This window comes from Gigantopelta aegis, chromosome 12 (assembly GCF_016097555.1).
Source record: "Gigantopelta aegis isolate Gae_Host chromosome 12, Gae_host_genome, whole genome shotgun sequence".
NCBI classification, from domain to species: Eukaryota; Metazoa; Mollusca; class Gastropoda; order Neomphalida; family Peltospiridae; genus Gigantopelta; species Gigantopelta aegis.
In genome coordinates, this window is record NC_054710.1 from 33,329,647 (window position 1) to 33,347,870 (window position 18,224).

Below are 18,224 nucleotides of genomic sequence, written 5' to 3' on the forward strand. Positions count from 1 at the left end.
AGTAAATAACTAGTATTGCCATGCCTGACAGGGCTTCTAGATTATGGTAGCCCCACTCCCATGGCTAGTGATATTCAATGTTGGGCTAGTAAATAACTACTATTGCCATGCCAGACAGGGCTTCTAGATTATGGTAGCCCCACTCCCATGGCTAGTGATATTCATTGTTGGGCTAGTAAGTAACTAGTATTGCCATGCCTGACACGGCTTCTAGATTATGGTAGCCCCACTCCCATGGCTAGTGATATTCATTGTTGGGCTAGTAAGTAACTACTATTGCCATGATTGGCGGCTATTGAAAAAAAAGGAGTCAAATGCTGCATTTAAGTCTATTTTGTACTGGGATGTAGCCCAGTGGTAAAGCGCTTGCTTGATGCGCGGTCGGTTTAGGATCGAACCCTGTCGGTGGGCCCATTGGGCTATTTCTCGTTCCAGCTAGTGTGCCACGACTGGTACATCAAAGGCTGTGGTGTGTGTTATCCTGTCTATGGGATGGTGCATATAAAAGATCCCTTGCTGCTAATCGAAAAGAGTAGCCCTTGATGTGGCGACAGCGGGTTTTCTCCCTCAATATCTGTGTGGTTCTTAACCATAAGTCCAACGCCATATAATCGTAAATAAAATGTGTTGAATGCGTCGTTAAATAAAAAATTTCCTTCCCAAGTATGCTGTATTTTAAACTCACCTTATTTGTGTTTGCACAGGACAGGAAGGATCCCATGAAGGAGATGGAGAAGAGACACAAGAGAGAGAGACAGGCAGTTGTTGCACCATGGGTGGGAAAAGGTAAACACTCACTAGAGCTGGCATGTAGCTCCAGGGCTTGTAACATGTTTATAAAATCCACTAGCCATGGGATCAGTGATTTAAAAAATGTACTAGCCGCAATTAAAAATTCACTAGCCCTACTTTACTTTAAGTTAGCACAATTTTACTAATTAATAGTAATAATCGGATATGTCACCTAAAGAGGGAGATCAAGCTTAAAATCACTTGCATTGGATGGTGGTGGTGGGGGCAAGATATTCATATTTACAAAATAGACTTAATTGCAGCATTTGACCTTGTTTACGGGCCTCGGTGGCATCGTGGTAGGCCATCGGTCTACAGGCTGGTAGGTACTGGGTTCGGATCCCAGTCGAGGCATGGGATTCTTAATCCAGATACCCACTCCAAACCCTGAGTGAGTGCTCCGCAAGGCTTAATGGGTAGGTGTAAACCACTTGCACCGACCAGTGATCCATAACTGGTTCAACAAAGGCCATGGTTTGTGCTATCCTGCCTGTGGGAAGCGCAAATAAAAGATCCCTTGCTGTTAATCGGAAGAGTAGCCTATGTAGTGGCGACAGCAGGTTTCCTCTCAAAATCTGTGTGGTCCTTAACCATATGTCTGACACCATATAACCGTAAATAAAATGTGTTGAGTGCGTCGTTAAATAAAACATTTCTTTCTTTGACCTTGTTTTTTCACTAGCCATCGGGCATGGCAATAGTAGTTATTTACTAGCCCAACATTGAATATCACTAGCGATGAGAGTGGGGCTACCATACTCTAGAAGCCCTGAGCCCAGTGGTAAAGGCTCAAATGATGTGCTGTTGGGTCTAGGATCGAACCCAGTCAGTGTGCCCATTGGACTATTTTTTGTTCCATCCAGTGCACCATGATTGGTTATATGCTATCCTTTGCCACTAATTAAAAAATATAGAGGGGTTTCTGTCTAAGAAGTCCTGTGTATGAATGAATGAATGAATGTTTAACGACACCCCAGCATGAAAAATACATTGGCTATTGGGTGTCAAACTATGGTAATGCAAACAAATAAAGTGATGATCAACATCAATATAAAAATTCAAGATTTAAATAAAAACAGTGTAAAGAACTGTGCAAAAATACAAATATCACAGATAGATACTGACTTTTACTCAAAATTTCAATTGTATCGAAGAAAACGAGGGGATTTGTGCTGTATTGTTAAAAAAAGAAACTTCTAACTTTAATCTACAATGTATCTTGCCAAATCACCAGATCTGAATATAATTTAACTTGGGGATAATGTGTTTCGTTAATATGGGTAATCAGTAACACGGATACTCACAAATTAAATATTGACAGGGTGAGTTAAATAATTCGCCAAATTGTCTATTAAACTTCAAAAATTGCAGATATTGTCCGTGTTTTTTTTCTTTAAAAAATTTAATTATTGCATGAAATTATTTCACCAAACTAACATAAAATTTGCCGACTGCTTTCAAAATTTGCATTTGGTGAATTTGGTGAGTGCCTGAGCTAGCCCTGCTTGATGAGGCTAGCGCAGATTGAGCAGAAAATTTCATCAAATGATTTATTAAATTTATAAAAAAAAAAAGAAGTAGAATCCTAGTTATTTTCTAACAAAACAGACATTATAAAAGACTATCTTACCATAACCTATTTTAAATATAAAACATTATACTTGAGGCCAAATTTATCAAATTTTGTTCAGCCAATGGAAATTTTTAAAATTATTTTAGACAGTGGGGCGAGACGTAGCACAGTGGTAAAGCGCTCGCTTAATGCACAGTTGGTTTGGGATCGATCCCCGTTAGGGGGCCCCATTGGGCTATTTCTTGCTCCAGCCAGTGCAGCACGACTGGTACATTAAAGGCCGTGGTATGTGCTATCCTGTCTATGGGGTAGTGCATATGAAAGATCCCTTGCTGCTAATCGAAAAGAGTAGCCCATGAAGTGGCGACAGCGGGTTTCCTCTCTCAATATGTGTGTGGTCCTTAACCATATGTCTGACGCCATATAACCGTAATGTGTTAAGTGCGTCGTTAAATAACCCACTTCCTTCCTTCTTATATTAGACAAAAATAGGACAACAGTTCTTGTGAGTAAAATATTGTGCTTTATGGCTACCTGTAGGTGCCGGCCGTACCTTGCTGAATTTAATGTTCATTACGGGTCAGGGATTTAGCTCAGTCGGTTGAGTGCTCGCTTGAAGTTAATTATTTTTCTTTTCTTCTTTCAGACATCATGGATGAGGTGTTCTACTTCATTAATTTTCAAATTCTCTGCTGCACTGAAGACGGGCATTACCTGCCTTGCGAGATGGCCATCTTGGAGTATAGTCTGAGAAAAGGGATCATACGCCACTACCACAAGTTTGTTTGTCCAGGTGGGTACAGTATGTGTCCCCTCGCTTGCTGCGTGGTCGGTCTGGGATCGATCCCCGTCGGTGGGCCCATTGGGCTATTTCTCATTCCAGCCAGTGCACCACGACTGGTATATCAAAGGCTGTGGGATGGTGCATATAAAGGATCCCTTGCTGCTAATCGAAAAGTAGCGACAGCGGGTTTCCTCTTTCAATATCTGTGTGGTCCGTAACCATATGTCCGACGCCATGTAACCGTAAATAAAATGTGTTGATTGCGCTGTTAAACAAAACATTTCCAGTATGCGTCCCGACTACAAAATCAACTAGAATTTGGTTTTTCAATGTGGTTATGGGTAAGATCAAGAGAAATTATATACCACATTTGATGCAATATATTTTATGTGAGTGCAAGAAACTGAATGGCATGGTTAAAAAATAATAATATCTAGTTAAAAACTGTAGTTTTCAAATATGCTAAATAATTTAATGACATGAAAAATTGCCACTGAGTAAGATGGTCCATGCATTATGTTTTTTATTGTCTCGTCTTTACGAAGCAGGCAAACAAATAAATTGTCCTAAGACAAAAATGTGTCCTTCATGTTTGAGAAAGTTACCAGTCCTCAAAGAAGCTTTTGCTATTGCCGTATGTATTATAATAATACAGATGAATATTTCCACTAGCCCAGACAAAAAATCATTAGCCTGGTCCGAGGGATAGTGGATTTGTTAAACACATAATATGAAAATTTAGTAACTCCGAGATGTGTTATAGAACAGCATGGAATTAAAATATAACTCCTCATGAGTTAAATTGCAAGTGTGAGAATTGTACATAATTCTGTCTTATTAAAAATGACCTGTGATGGGGGGTGGTAAACAGGTGGGTGTTTATATCACCTTCTTAGTCTAAACAAATATCTCGCTCCAGCCAGTGCACCATGACTGGTACATCAAAGGCTGTGGTATGTGCTATCCTGTCTATGGAATGGTGCATATAAAAGATCCCTTGCTGCTAATCGAAAAGAGTAGCCCATGAAGTGGCGACAGCGGGTTTCCTTCCTCAATATCTGTGTGGTCCTTAACCATATGTCCGATGCCATATAACCTTAACTAAAATGTGTTGAGTGCGTCGTTAAATAAAACATTTCCTTCCTTCGTCTCAAACAAAATTGAATGTTTTTGACAGGACGCTATTCTGGTCGGTACTTTTAAAGACTGCATATTCTGATCATTATTTATGATCTGTATTTTTGTATTTGTTATATTATCTAATTTTTTTCTTGGATTTCAGGTGCCATCCCAACTGGCTACAGATTTGACTGTATGAATCACAGTAAGTTTTATACAGTAATGCCCATATAAAATATGTCTTGCTGGTTTTCATAGGAGTAGTTTATGTGGTTTGGGCAAGATGAGGTTTTGGTGATTTTTCTTCTTTTTTTCTTCTTTTTAAATAAACTTTACTCTTCTTCTTTTTTTTTCGTAATTGTTTTCTCTTTTTTTTCTTTAAACATTTTTGTTAAGATTTTAAGTTTTTGAAAATTTAAATCATATCAAAGTATTGTCTTTTTTTTCAGGTGAGAGAACTCATCAAATACCTGTGGAGAATTTTGAGCTGGCCGATGCTAATTACATAGGTCTGTGGACACAGATTGAAAACTTCATTAACTATAGGGGGGAGAAACCTGAAGATCCACCCTTGTACTGTTTGGTATGTACATTTCTACATGTAATTCCATGAAGTGATCTTAGACCTAAGATTACCGTAGGCGCATAGCTCAGTGTTCTCGCTGCTCCATTTAAGCGGGGCGGGCGCCCCGCCCCGCTATTCCATTTTGCCGCCCTCCTTTCACGTTCCCTGCCCTCCTTTATTTTTTAGTGCCCCCTTTATTTTCCAGCACCTATCTCCGCTATTTCCAAATGCACTTTTTTTCCACACAAAAAACAACGATCAGTCTGCACGCTGGACATCAAAGGAAACAAGCCGCGTTGTGTACGAAAAAGCAATTGACGAAACATTTACGACAGTTACCGTAAAGTAATTTAACAGTATTTTTAACAGCCTCTATTTTGTCCAATATCTGTATCCATTTGTATGTTTGATAGACACAATAAAAGTTATATTTTATGTAAGCAATGAAAACATTTTATTTTTTTACGGATTCGGCAATGTCCGATTGAAAAAACCCCTTCTTATTTGGCGCCAAATTTGTCACGTGATCAGAATGGTCATTCTATCTTTTGTTTCCACTAACTATCATATTTTGTCCTTAGTTACAGATATAATTGGTTGTAACTGATGATTTTTACTTTCTGTTATTCTGTTTATTCAGCAGTTCTTTATAAAATATTGTAAACTTTTAATTTTTGGGGGATATATGAACGCTTATAAAAACAACGGAAGTGGTAGTGTTTATCATTAAAATCATTTATCTTGAGTGCCAAATAATATATACACCGCCTTTACAAAAACGAAACTTTTTATCAGCTGGCGATAATATTTTATCACAGCGATCGATTCATTCGATGAAGATGGAAATAACAAAAATGTATCTGACATTAGGAGATCACTTTACAAACATCTTTATTGTTTTTCGTATATCTTGAAATCCTTATTAAAAATAATAATATTAAAACTTTGATCGGTCCAGCAAAACCGGAACTGCCCGTGAATGTCAGACCTATATCGTCTTCGGTTCAATTAAAAGGTTTTTTTTTATATAAAACATTTTGCACTTTTTTGTAGGCAAAATAAGGAGTATGTCTTTTCACAAAGTCTACCAACACACAAAAATATGGTAACCAAACTACTCCCCCCCCCCCCCCCCCCTTTTTTTGTTTGCTTTTCGTTTATTGGTTGTTTGTTTGTTTTTGTTTTTTTTGAAGGGTGTGGTGCCGAGCGGCCACCCTCCTTTAATTTTCACCCAGCGAGAACACTGTAGCTACCCTATGCACTTAAGTTGATCTTAGGGCTAAGATTGCTTTGTGGAACGGAGCCTTGGTGAATAAAATAACGAAGACTGCTGGTCATAGAATTGATTGCCCTCTTTCTTATTTTGATATGTTGCCTTCACATTCTAGATCAAGTGTTGAAATAACCACAACTTTTGTCCTTTTGTGCTCAGAGAACAGACAAAAAAAACCCTGTTTTGCCCAAAATTAACATGATCTATATGTTCATAGATGAGAATCCTCCGGAATTCCGGATTTTTTGCACTGTCCGATTATGGTCCAGGTTTTTTCAAGATTTACTATGTTTCACACCAGAAGTCCGGGTTTTATACCAACCCAGCAATCTGGATTTTATACTTACCCAGTAGTCCGGGTTTTATACCAATCAGCATTTTGGCGATTCCAACATTGCCGCGGTTATATTATCCACATACAATGTATGTTATCTTCATTGCCATTGGTCAGTTTCAATTTCTGAGATCTGTTTTCAGTGTAATTGTGTGTATTTTGTATTTGTTTGGACTATAGCGGAAAACACCGGTCAATGTTCCCTCACGTAACCACTCAGCCAAACAAGTGACAGCGGTGAAATTGTTGGCAAATTCCAATACAGCAGCTGTTGTTACATGTACATCTGCATCATTTAAACATAATATTTAATAATACAAAGTCAAGGACGAAAAATACTTCTGAAAATTAACCAATGATTTTTTTTTTAATGTAACATTTAATGCCTACTGCCAAAAACTTGACATCAAATTAGCTAAAAAGAAAATGGTACAAAACTTTTTGTTGTTGTCCAGTACACATTTTTAACAAATGATTAATAACACTACATACAACATAATTGGCTATTTGGTTAAAAATGCAAGCTGTAGATGTGAGAGATAGGAGGTGGCAGAGATGTTTAAACTTGATAACTGATTTGTGTCAACTACTGTAAAATATAAACTGTATTATAAAATTAAAAATTAAAATATTGCGAAACCACCAAAATAAAATCAACTAAAAGAAAACCCCTTAAAAATGATCTAAACTAATAATTAGAAAATAATTAATATGTTTTACTCAGATGCCAGGAAATCGGCTTTCAGGACATTATATTTTCAAAATTGTGGGGGGGAGCATCCCCCCTGTACCCTTGACCGTCTTGCTTTATTATTTATAACCTGCTAAACAGTATGTAATTTAAACAATGTTCTGAATAAGCCTCTGTAATTTTCATGATTTTTTTGGATGGGACATTCTCATCTATGATATTTTAGACACTGAATCATCATAGTTTAAAGTGGGCGAAGGGACGTAATCTAGCTGTCGGTTGAGCACTCGCTTGTGGTGTCGTAGAATTGAACACCTTAGGTGCACCCATTCTCTGATTGTTGTTTTTTCAGTCCCAACCAGTATCCCAATGTTTATAAAACATTGTAGCAGACCGGCCTCGTTGGCGTCATGGTAGGCCATTGGTCTACAGGCTGGTAGGTACTGGGTTCGGATCCATATAACCGTAAATAAAATGTGTTGAGTGTGTCGTTAAATAAAACATTTCTTTGTTTTTTCATTGTAGCAGGTTTTTTCTAAGAAATTAGTTTTTGACATTATAAGTCACTGATTATTTAATTGGTTCTTTAGTGGTGTGATTAAAGAAAACAAACTTTACCTATCTGTTCTCAGAATGAAGACATTGATAAGACGGAGTACTGCCTGGCGTGGATTGCCCAACAGTCGTGTCTAGGGAGACCGCAGCGACTCAAGAAAGTCTACGAGCTCGTCGGTTTGGTCGTCGACCTGTATGCCAATGCGGGTCACCCGAACATGAGTCCATCTCGCGTCCAAGACCATCTCAGTGTTAACACGTGGGACTTCACTCGAAACACCAGGTTTAAAAATACATATTTTTTTTTTTTTACTTTAAATTTTTGTTGTTTAAATTATTGTTATTGTTTTTAATATCATTGCTTCCTTTGCTTATTAGTCCTGTACCAGTCCAACCATTGGGAACTACGTTTTTTTTCTCTATCTGTATGTCTGTCTGTCCCACACGTTTTTCCAGACTTTTCACAGTGTATCAAGATACTGAGCTGAAATTTTGTATATTGTTATACATATTACTCAGTCTTTTACAGAGGGTGGGACATAGCCCAGTGGTAAAGCATTCGTTTGATGCGTGGTTGATCTGGGATCAGTCGCAGTCAGTGAACCCATTGGGCTATTATTCATTCCAGCCATATAACCGTAAATAAAATGTGTTGGGTGCATTGTTAAATAAAACATTTCCTTCATAGGTCAGAATTATTAATATTGATTATTTCTTTTGTAGATGTGATTGGCATGAGGAACATGACTGCAAATTCTGTTCGCTGGGTATCGTGCGAAGATATGCGTGAGTATATCTGTGAAATACACCCCGACAGTGGACATCTGTTCACCGCTAGAGTGGGAACTCAGGGATTTTACGTAGGTGTTTACTGGGTCCAAATCTATAGTCAGGTCCACAGGGATCGCATTTTTTTTCATTCTATGTAATTTACTACAAGTTATTTATTTCCAAGCTTATTGATTTGTAAATTGCACACACAAATTGTATTTCTTCGTTATTTCCAAAACACTTTTACTTTTCTTCTTACATCAAATCAAACTGAAATTATTTACAAAAAACCAACATTTTAATAGAGTAATGGGACTGACTATAGGCCCTTTCCCAAAAGAAAGTGGCTCTCAGAATTCCCAATTTCTGTACTAAAAATGTGCAATATACATACAGTGGACTTCTTCTAATTCTAAACCAGATTCACTTTGGACCGATAAAATATGCCGGTTTAGACAGCGTTCGTCCAGAGTTGCAATATATTTATAAAAAAATACAGATTGGTATGTTGCAGTGCAAGTTTGAAGAGATGTAAATAATAATCTAATTTATCTTACTACCTGCATCCGTTACAACAGGTGTGGTTCATTGTTTATTAAGCCTTCAAAGAGGCACGCTTATTTCATAACACTTTGGTGTCCTAATTACTGGGAACTGCCGTCATTGTTTAAAAGGTGACCACTGGCAGACAGTTGCTGTAAGCTCATGTGCCGGTGTAGATGGAGCTAATTAATACATAAACTGTTCTTTTGTTCTTGAATTTGCATCCGAAGTCCGGAATAGACAGCATTTGGTGTAGACAGAGTTTTATTCCTAGTAAATTAATGGTAGCTGGACGAGACTTTAAAACTGTGCCGGTTTACACAGTCCACTGTATATATATTATATATATATTTAATTATGTCTGTTGTAATAAATTACTTTAATACTAGCATAGTTCATCACTCACTGGCCTGAAAAAATACGGCAAGAATGATTTGCTTGTGTTGATTTCTTCAATCACATCAGACCCTGGTAAAAATTTGTGGATAAATCTTGCTCAGTCAATAGAGCGCTGGTCTACGGTTGTAGGATTGAGCCACTGTGATGGACTAATGGTCTGATTCAGGGTTTTTCCCCCCATGCCCCTCCAGTGTCCCAAGACTGGTATATCAAATGCTGTGGTATGTACTGTCATGTTTTTGGAAATTACACATAAAAGATCGCATGCTGGTAACCGAAAAATGTAGCAGACTTTCACCAATACCTGTGTGGTCCTTAACCATATGTGCGACGTCATATAACTGTAAATAAAATGTGTTGAGTGCATTGTTAAATAAAACATTTCTTTCTTTCTTTTCCTTCCACTGCTTTTTGAACATTATCAGGTTGGTTGGCTGTTATTATTTTAAAAAACCCATTAGTATTATTTTTATTATTAACCCTTTCGTAACGTGACGGCATGCAGCGCACTGCTATTTAAATAACGTCATTGATGTGACGGCACACTGCGCATCGCTATTACTATACCAACTATAACTGCCACTGTCTGTTAAATAAACACTCCCAATAGTGTAATGTTCATACCCCATGACACAATCAGTTTATATATGACGTACATGTATGTATAGATGTACTCCTGTTATATAAATGAGGAATTTACCTCAAACAATAGCAATGGGGGTCATATCAATTAAATTTATTTTATATGACATCCATAAATTTATTTAAATTCCCCATTTTAAATTTGGAAATTATTTAGGCTTTGATTTCTAAATTGCCCCCTTCATCTTATTCCCCACATCCCTCCAACCCTTTCCGGTCCTGGAGTTCAAAGGTCAGAGGTTAAATACAGCAGGGCTCGAAATGCAGTGTTAGTACATGCACCGGTGCATGCTGATTTTTGTGTGTGCATGTAACTTTTAAAACTGGGTGCACGCAGTGCATGCTGATATTTTTCAAGTACTGTGTATTGCGTATACTAGTATCCTGTTGTCTACCAGATTCAGACTCAAGTTGTTGAATTTTGCGTATGCATTTCGTAATCTGTTCGCCACATGAGAATGATAACTTTTATCCATTTTGTATCTCATAATCCTACTTACATCAATGGCGCCCTTTCGGTCATTTCCGTGAAATATATTTGCGAAAATTGCCGGCAATATCTCGGTTATATCCGTGAACGGTATTAGGGAAGGTGGTCGAGACTGACTTTGGGGTATCCACGCGCATAACACAATTGTTGTCACTGACAAATTGAACTCCGCCAGATCTGTGATCAATATAAAGTACCGTAACTGCCTTGAACATTTTCGACCTCAGATATGGGCACTTGATCAGATGATTGCGAACGTGCAGGTGCGTTACTCGCGTAGTTGACTCGAAGTCAGCCAGTGATTATTTCAATCGCAACTTCTCGTCGAATTCTGTAGGCTAATTTATATTATGCCAACAGATCTTGTCGAGTTAAAAAAGTTGATAACTTGCTTAATACAACACACAAATATTTGTACGTTTTTGTAATAGGCCTATTATAGATTTCTGTAAGGCGTTTACTTTGGGTGAAATTGTCAAATTTGATCAAGAATCAGTAATAAATGCAGTTGTATAACGTTCCGGTACTGTTAATAAATAAATATAGGTATTGCCGAATAATTCCGAATAGCATCGTATAAAAAACAACAACGAAGTTGCCTTATTTTTGGTGCATGTAACTTTTTTTCAGCATGCACCTGGTGCATGTAGATTTTTTTTTTCATTTCTAGCCCTGTACAGGATTGGCATACCTGAACCTATTGGATATGGGCATGTTAAAACAATTCCCTTCTCTTCCGTGCAGGGGTGGGTGGGTCTTTTTCCATTTTGACAAGTTCGCTGACCAAGGTGTCTGTAAGTACTGTCTAAAATACACACAGTATCATAACTCTGATGCCGTATACCTTTTGTCGGATCACTTTTTTATAGTGCATTTATGAGATTAAACTTACATTTCAATGACTAATATAAACACTACAATAAAAAAAAACCTCTATACCCCTATTCAAAAGTAGGTCACAGTCTTTCAGATAGGTGCATCAGGCTTGTTCCTGTAGCGTTTGTACTTGTCAACATCATATACGTTTTATACCATAATCAACCCCTGCAATTGCCCACAGCAATCGGCAATGCCGTGGAGATTGCCATGGAGTTTTTCATTCTCCACGGCACTTTTGTTTTGCTGTGGACTACATTAGAATTTTTTTCCCACTGCTTGTTTTTTGCCGTGGACGTTTTCTTAATTGCATGGATTGCATAAGTGAACTAAAACATGATCCAAGTAATGATCTGAGGCATCAGATATAGGAAACTTGTGTATTTTAGACATAGTAGACCTACATGTAGTTACCAACCCCTTGTTTGGCCAAATTGACAGTTTCAACATAAAACAAGTCAGGCCTAGAAATCGTCTCCACTGTGAAATATACCCAATGAAATTATAAATTACTTATCAGCTCTTAATTTATTTGCTTTACATGCTGTATTTTAAGAAGAAAAACAACTTTAGATACATAATTTCAATCTTTTTATGAGCGAAATGTATAAAGACATTAGATGACAATAGCATGCCATATAACAACGTAAATAAAGTGTATCATAAGGCTCACAAACATGAAAATGTTGATTTATTTAAGGGGAGATAATAACGGGTTTTTTTAGTTGGGGATTGAAGTTTTGTCACAAAAAAGTAATTGGGTGACCGCTATTTAATAATTATTTAATTTTAACTTTCTTGTGCAATTATGACTCAAGCATGCTGTCCTGGGCACACATCTCAACTATCTTTTTCTTACTGTTATTAGTGGCATTCCACTTTCCAACTGAGTTGTAAAACTGAAAAGGGCTGAAATTACAAAGCATGTTTATGTCTTACACATGTGCAATTACATGTACATATGTTTACAATGCTTAAACACCAACTTTAAAAAAAACCCAACAGTTTCCATAAATTGGAACAGTGACCCCAATAGCCGATATGTATATTTATGCTGGGGTGTTATTAAACCAACCATTCATTCATTCATTCCGTAAATTGAACCCTAAATATTTTATTGGAGGAAAACAGTATGTTTACAAATTATACTCATTATTAATATTTTATTTTGTCTCAGTTTTGCTATCTCCGACTCGCTGTCTGCCCTGCTTGAGTTCCCGCTGACTGACAAACACATTCCGAGTACGAAGGACGACGGGCCGGCCTGTATCACGCTGCCACCAACGTCCTACTCCGTGAAGCCGAATCCTGCACAAATGAGGTCATCAAGGGGCAGAGGTCGAGGGTCAAACTGGGTGCCTGGTAGAAGCTCTGCGCTGAACAGACCACAGCAGACATTCCAATCAGTTAATGAAACTTTACATTGATTTGGAGGGTGAGAGGGGGGATGGGGGTAGGGGGGGATGCAGATGTGATGGGGAAGGAAATGATTTATTTAGCGACGCACTCAGCACATTTTATGTACGGTTATATGGCGTCAGACATATGGTTAAGGACCACACAGATATTGATAGAGGAAACCCGCTGTTGCCACTTCATGGACTACTCTTTTTTGATTACAGCAAGGGATCTTTTATATGCACCATCCCACAGACATGATAGTACATACCACAGCCTTTGTTACACCAGTTGTGGAGCATTGGCTGGAACGAGAAATAGTCCAATAAAGAATTTTTTTTGTATGGCGCTATGGAATTGAATATTTACAATGTGTGTGTGTTCTGAATGCAACCACGGTCAACAGAGGGTATTTATGGTTTTAAAAATCATAATTGTGTCAAAACGTTAACTTAAAAAAATTAAATCCGTAAAAAAAAAAAATGGGTATGGTGCCATACCCATTTTACCCTCTGACAGAAACTCTGCACTATTTTCAAGGCCTACTTCTATATGTATCTGTCCACACATATGCTTGTCCTTTTATCAGTACATCTGCCTGTAACGTTTTTATAAACTGCTAGCGAGTGTTCTGTATTGTAATTGGTTAATTATATTCTTTTTCCGGGATCGAATGAAAATAACACCCGGAAAGCTAATGACGTCATTAGAGAAAATGACATAATTAGCAATTGGAACAGGCCAAGTTCAGGGTTTAAGGGTCGACAGTTAGATTGTACCAAATATACAGTTAGTTCTGTAGAAAAACGATTCAGTTTACAATGGAAAGAAAGAAAGAAAGAAAGAAATGTTTTATTTAACGACGCACTCAATACGTTTTATTTACGGTTATATGGCGTCAGACATATGGTTAAGGACCACACAGATTTTGAGAGGAAACCCGCTGTCGCCACTGCATGGGCTACTCTTTCCGATTAGCAGCAAGGGATCTTTTATTTGCGCTTCCCACAGGCAGGATAGCACAAACCATGGCCTTTGATGAACCAGTTATGGATCACTGGTCGGTGCAAGTGGTTTACACCTACCCATTGAACTTGCGGAGCACTCACTCAGGGTTTGGAGTCGGTATCTGGATTAAAAATCCCATGCCTCGACTGGGATCCGAACCCAGTACCTATCAGCCTGTAGACCGATGGCCTAACCACGACACCACCGAGGCAGTCAGTTTACAATGGATTACAAAATGTAACTATATGGAGGTTTTAGATTTGCAGGTTTTATTGTCTGTTTGATGCCCACAAATGGCTGTGGCATACACTATACCAGTGCTCCAAAACCAAATGTGACCAATGTCCCATTTGGGCGACTTAAATATTAAAAAATAATGGTGTTAGTCGCCGAAATAATATTATTTGGACGATCTTTTTTACAGCAACATATGAACCACTATTAATATTTGTATAACATATATTTATTCCACATTAAAATCTCGCTCGTGGTTCATGGTTCGTTTACCTTAATTTGCCAACATCCATTATAATATTTGGGGCCACCATATTTTTTGGCGAGTTTCGAGCCCTGTGCTATCCCATAACTAGGTCACTGCAGTATTCTCAAAGTTATGCTAAAAAAGTAAAGTTTGTTTTATTTAATGACGCCACTAGAGCACATTGATTTTTTATCTTATCATCAGCTATTGGACGTCAAACATAACGTCATTCTGACACTGTTTTTTTAGAGGAAACCTGCTGTCGCCACAGAGGCTACTCTTTTACGACAGGCAGCAAGGGATCTTTTATTTGCTCTTCCCACAGGCAGGATAGCACAAACCATGGCCTTTGTTGAACCAGTTATGGATCACTGGTCGGTGCAAGTGGTTTACACCTACCCATTGAGCCTTGCGGAGCACTCACTCAGGGTTTGGAGTCGGTATCTGGATTAAAAATCCCATGCCTCGACTGGGATCCAAACCCAGTACCTACCAGCCTGTAGACCAATGGCCTAACCACGACGCCACCGAGGCCGGTTCAAAGTTATGCCTACATGTACATGTCCATACATCTGTATGTCTGCCTGTCGGTCTGAATCTGATTTTTGTCTGCAGACTTTTCTTTTCTGTCTGACTGTTTGTCTGTGTTGTTTCAGAGACGGAATGATTTTGGTGATGATGATGATGATGATGATGATGTAGAAACAGAACCTGAAGGATATAAAACATCGGTGAGACGGCCCAACATGCCAGGTACAGTACACAGTTATATCAAGTTACAGCGTTAACATACTGATGGAATGAAATAAGGGATCACATAAACACTAACAGTAAAGAGGGGCGAGACGTAGCCCAGTGGTAAAGTGCTCGCTTGATGTGCGGTTGGTTTTGGGATCGATCCTCATCAGTGGGTCCATTAGGCTATTTCACGCACCATCCCGTGCATCACGACTGGTACATCAAAGGCTGTGATATGCATTACCCTGTCTATAGGATGGTGCATATAAAAGATCTCTTGCTGCTAATCAAAAAGAGTAGCCCAGTGGCGACAGCAGGTTTCCTCTCTCAATATCTGTGTGGTCCTTGATCATATGTCCGACGCCATATTACCGTAAATAAAATGTGTTGAGTGCGTCGTTAAATACAACATTTCCTTCCTTTTAACAGCAAAGAATGACTGCAAACAAAACTCTTATCTTACCCATTGGTGAGAACATTATTTGTTATTTTTGATAACACATACTTGTTAACACATATATGTGCGATAACATTTTACAAACATACGGTTGGCTGTACCTAGGTGATGACCAGGCCACCAATGCCATACCATCCAATGAAAAAGCACGGTAGAAATCGATCACTAGATGTGACATACAAGTTAATCTGAAATTGACTTGTCTGTGATGCACAAGTTAACTTTAAGCGCTGGGGCCATACATACATGTACATGTAGCTTTTAGTTTGGAAAGGTGTTTAAATTTAAAACTGTTTTCTGAAGATATGTAAGAAATAGAATGCTACATGTACATTTGTGTTTCGTTAGATACCGTTTATCTTATAACTCGTTTAAAAACTAATTTGCTTGTGCTTGTTTGATACTTTTTTAAGCAAATGGTATCTAACGGGCGCGCATGTAGTATTCTCAGTATCTGTAATATCAGGAAATTAACAATGTTACTGGCAGTCATTCCCACAGTATTGACATTGAATCATACATTATATCTATGTATTATATACAGATATTATTACACTAATAATGAATTAAAATTTAGTCCCTGACCACCAATATTAAAATATACAGATTTTATTTTCGTAACCTACTGTCATCTCTGACAAAATATTTCACAAACACACACCAATGTGGGGTTTTTTGTTATGATTGTTTTTCTTTAAATTACACCACACCACACAGCATATTCAGACTTTTTTTTCCATTAACAACATACACATAGTTTGACACCCAATGCTGTAGTGTCGTTAAACATATATTCTATTCTGTTCTGTTCGATGTGCGGTCGGTCTGGGATCGATCCCCATTGGTGGGCCCATTGGGCTATTTCTCGTTCCAGCCAGTGCACCACGACTGGTATATCAAAGGCTGTGGTATGTACTACCCTGTTTGTGGGATGGTGCATATAAAAAAAAACTTGCTGATAATCGAAAAAGAGTAGTCCATGAAGTGGCGACAGTGGGTTTCTCTCTCAATATCTGTGTGGTTCTTAACCACATGTCTGACGCCATATAACTGTAAATAAAAATTGTTGAGTGCGTCGTTAAATAAAACATTTCCTTCCTTCCTTCCTTTGTTAAACATCTATTCTATTCTATTCTAGATATTGATCAACATATGCTTTTCAGTGTATCCCTCTTTCTAAAAAAACATCTAAACAAATTTGCTTACAACATCTCTTTGAGTATTAATTTGTGTTTGTATTTTAAAATAGAAATTGTATTTTCCATGCTAAAACTCTTCTTGTTCAACAACTGTAACCGTTGTTTCTGTCTGCAGTGATGTGGACTCCAGTTCCTAAGGTACAGGAGTCGGTACAGGAGTCGAACCTGGATACTGGTGACACTAATGAGTGGCCTAGTTTAGGAGGTAGGTTGTCTTTGTTTTATTCATACAGTAAAACCTCTCAAAACCGGACCCTTAGTAAACCGGAATTCCCTCAAAACCGGATCTTTTACAGAGTCCCTTTTTAAAAACCAAGACATAACTTAACGTCTCTAAACCAGATCCCTCTTAAAACCGGACATTTGTCTTGGACCCAAGGGTGTCCGGTTTAGAGGGGTTTCACTGTACCCTACCGGTCTAACCGGAGGGGACGACTATAGGTTTCATCTCCGTCTGTCCCTCATATAGTTTTCCGAATGGTTTTTTGTTTGTTTCAGAATGCCTTGATATATTGAGCTGAATTGTTTGCTTTAGCTTTTTCATGTACTGTTACAGATCATCAAGTTGAGACTTTTATAGCAATTTACTCATTATTGACAGGGAGGCAAGACGTAGCTCAGTGGTACAGCACTCGCTTGATGTGAGGTCGGTTTAGGGTCAATCCCTGTCCGTGGCCTCATTGGGTTATTTGTCGCTCCAGCCAGTACACCACAACTGCTATATCAAAGGCCATGGTATGTGCTATCCTGTCTGTGGGATAGTGCATACAAAAGATCCCTTGCTGCTAATCAAAAAAGTAGCCCATGAAGTGTTAACAGTGGGTTTCTTCTCTCAATATCTCTGTGGTCCTTAGCCATATATATGGCGCCATATAACCGTAAATAAAATGTGTTGAGTGCATCGTAAAATAAAACATTTCCTTCCTTAAATATGTGTCTGATGCCATATAACCGTAAATAAAATGTGTTGAATGTGTCGTTAAATAAAAACATTTCCTTTCCTTATTTTCTTACAGGGCCTGCTCCTGTGAAGTTCGCTGGTCGTGCCTCTGCTCCAGATCCAAGACAAGCTCCCTTCCCGCCTAATATGTGGCAGTCCGGGGGTGACCTGGGGCAGTACCGCGACCCCGAGGAGGAGGCAATGTCTGTCAAGTCTGTTATGCAGGGACAAACCATTCCACTGCAAGAGGTTTTGGTTGATTTTCAATAAGTTCTGTAATCCAACTACAAAAATGTTTTTTTTGTAAATAATTTCAATTTTGTTTGACGTAAGAACGAAAGTAAAAGTGTTTTAGAAATAACCAAAAAAACTCAACTAACTTTGTGTCCATTCAGAAAACAATAGTCTCTGAAATAAATAGCTTGTAGTAAATTGCATAGCATCAGGCCTTGACCTTAACTTTTTTTAGTGGTAGCCCATCGGGTTACCAGGTTATAAAATCTGGTAGCCCTCAGTAATAAATTTAATAAATTAAAAAACACTTTTTTTAAAAAGCATAATATTTTAATTTTATTTAAACATGTTGTTTCAGGTGG

At 38.2% G+C, this 18,224-nt stretch overlaps 1 protein-coding gene across 1 annotated transcript in view; it reads left to right on the forward strand.

Moving 5' to 3' along the window:
* LOC121386259 (protein maelstrom homolog) overlaps positions 1-18,224 on the forward strand; it is a 41,535-nt gene that overhangs the window by 12,090 nt on the left and 11,221 nt on the right. The window contains exons 3-12 of the mRNA XM_041517103.1: positions 705-786; positions 3,012-3,158; positions 4,432-4,473; positions 4,718-4,851; positions 7,764-7,969; positions 8,410-8,472; positions 12,585-12,813; positions 14,951-15,047; positions 16,804-16,893; positions 17,705-17,877. Of these exons, the coding sequence (XP_041373037.1) occupies positions 705-786; positions 3,012-3,158; positions 4,432-4,473; positions 4,718-4,851; positions 7,764-7,969; positions 8,410-8,472; positions 12,585-12,813; positions 14,951-15,047; positions 16,804-16,893; positions 17,705-17,877 (1,263 nt within the window). The remainder of the gene's footprint in view (positions 1-704; positions 787-3,011; positions 3,159-4,431; positions 4,474-4,717; positions 4,852-7,763; positions 7,970-8,409; positions 8,473-12,584; positions 12,814-14,950; positions 15,048-16,803; positions 16,894-17,704; positions 17,878-18,224) is intronic.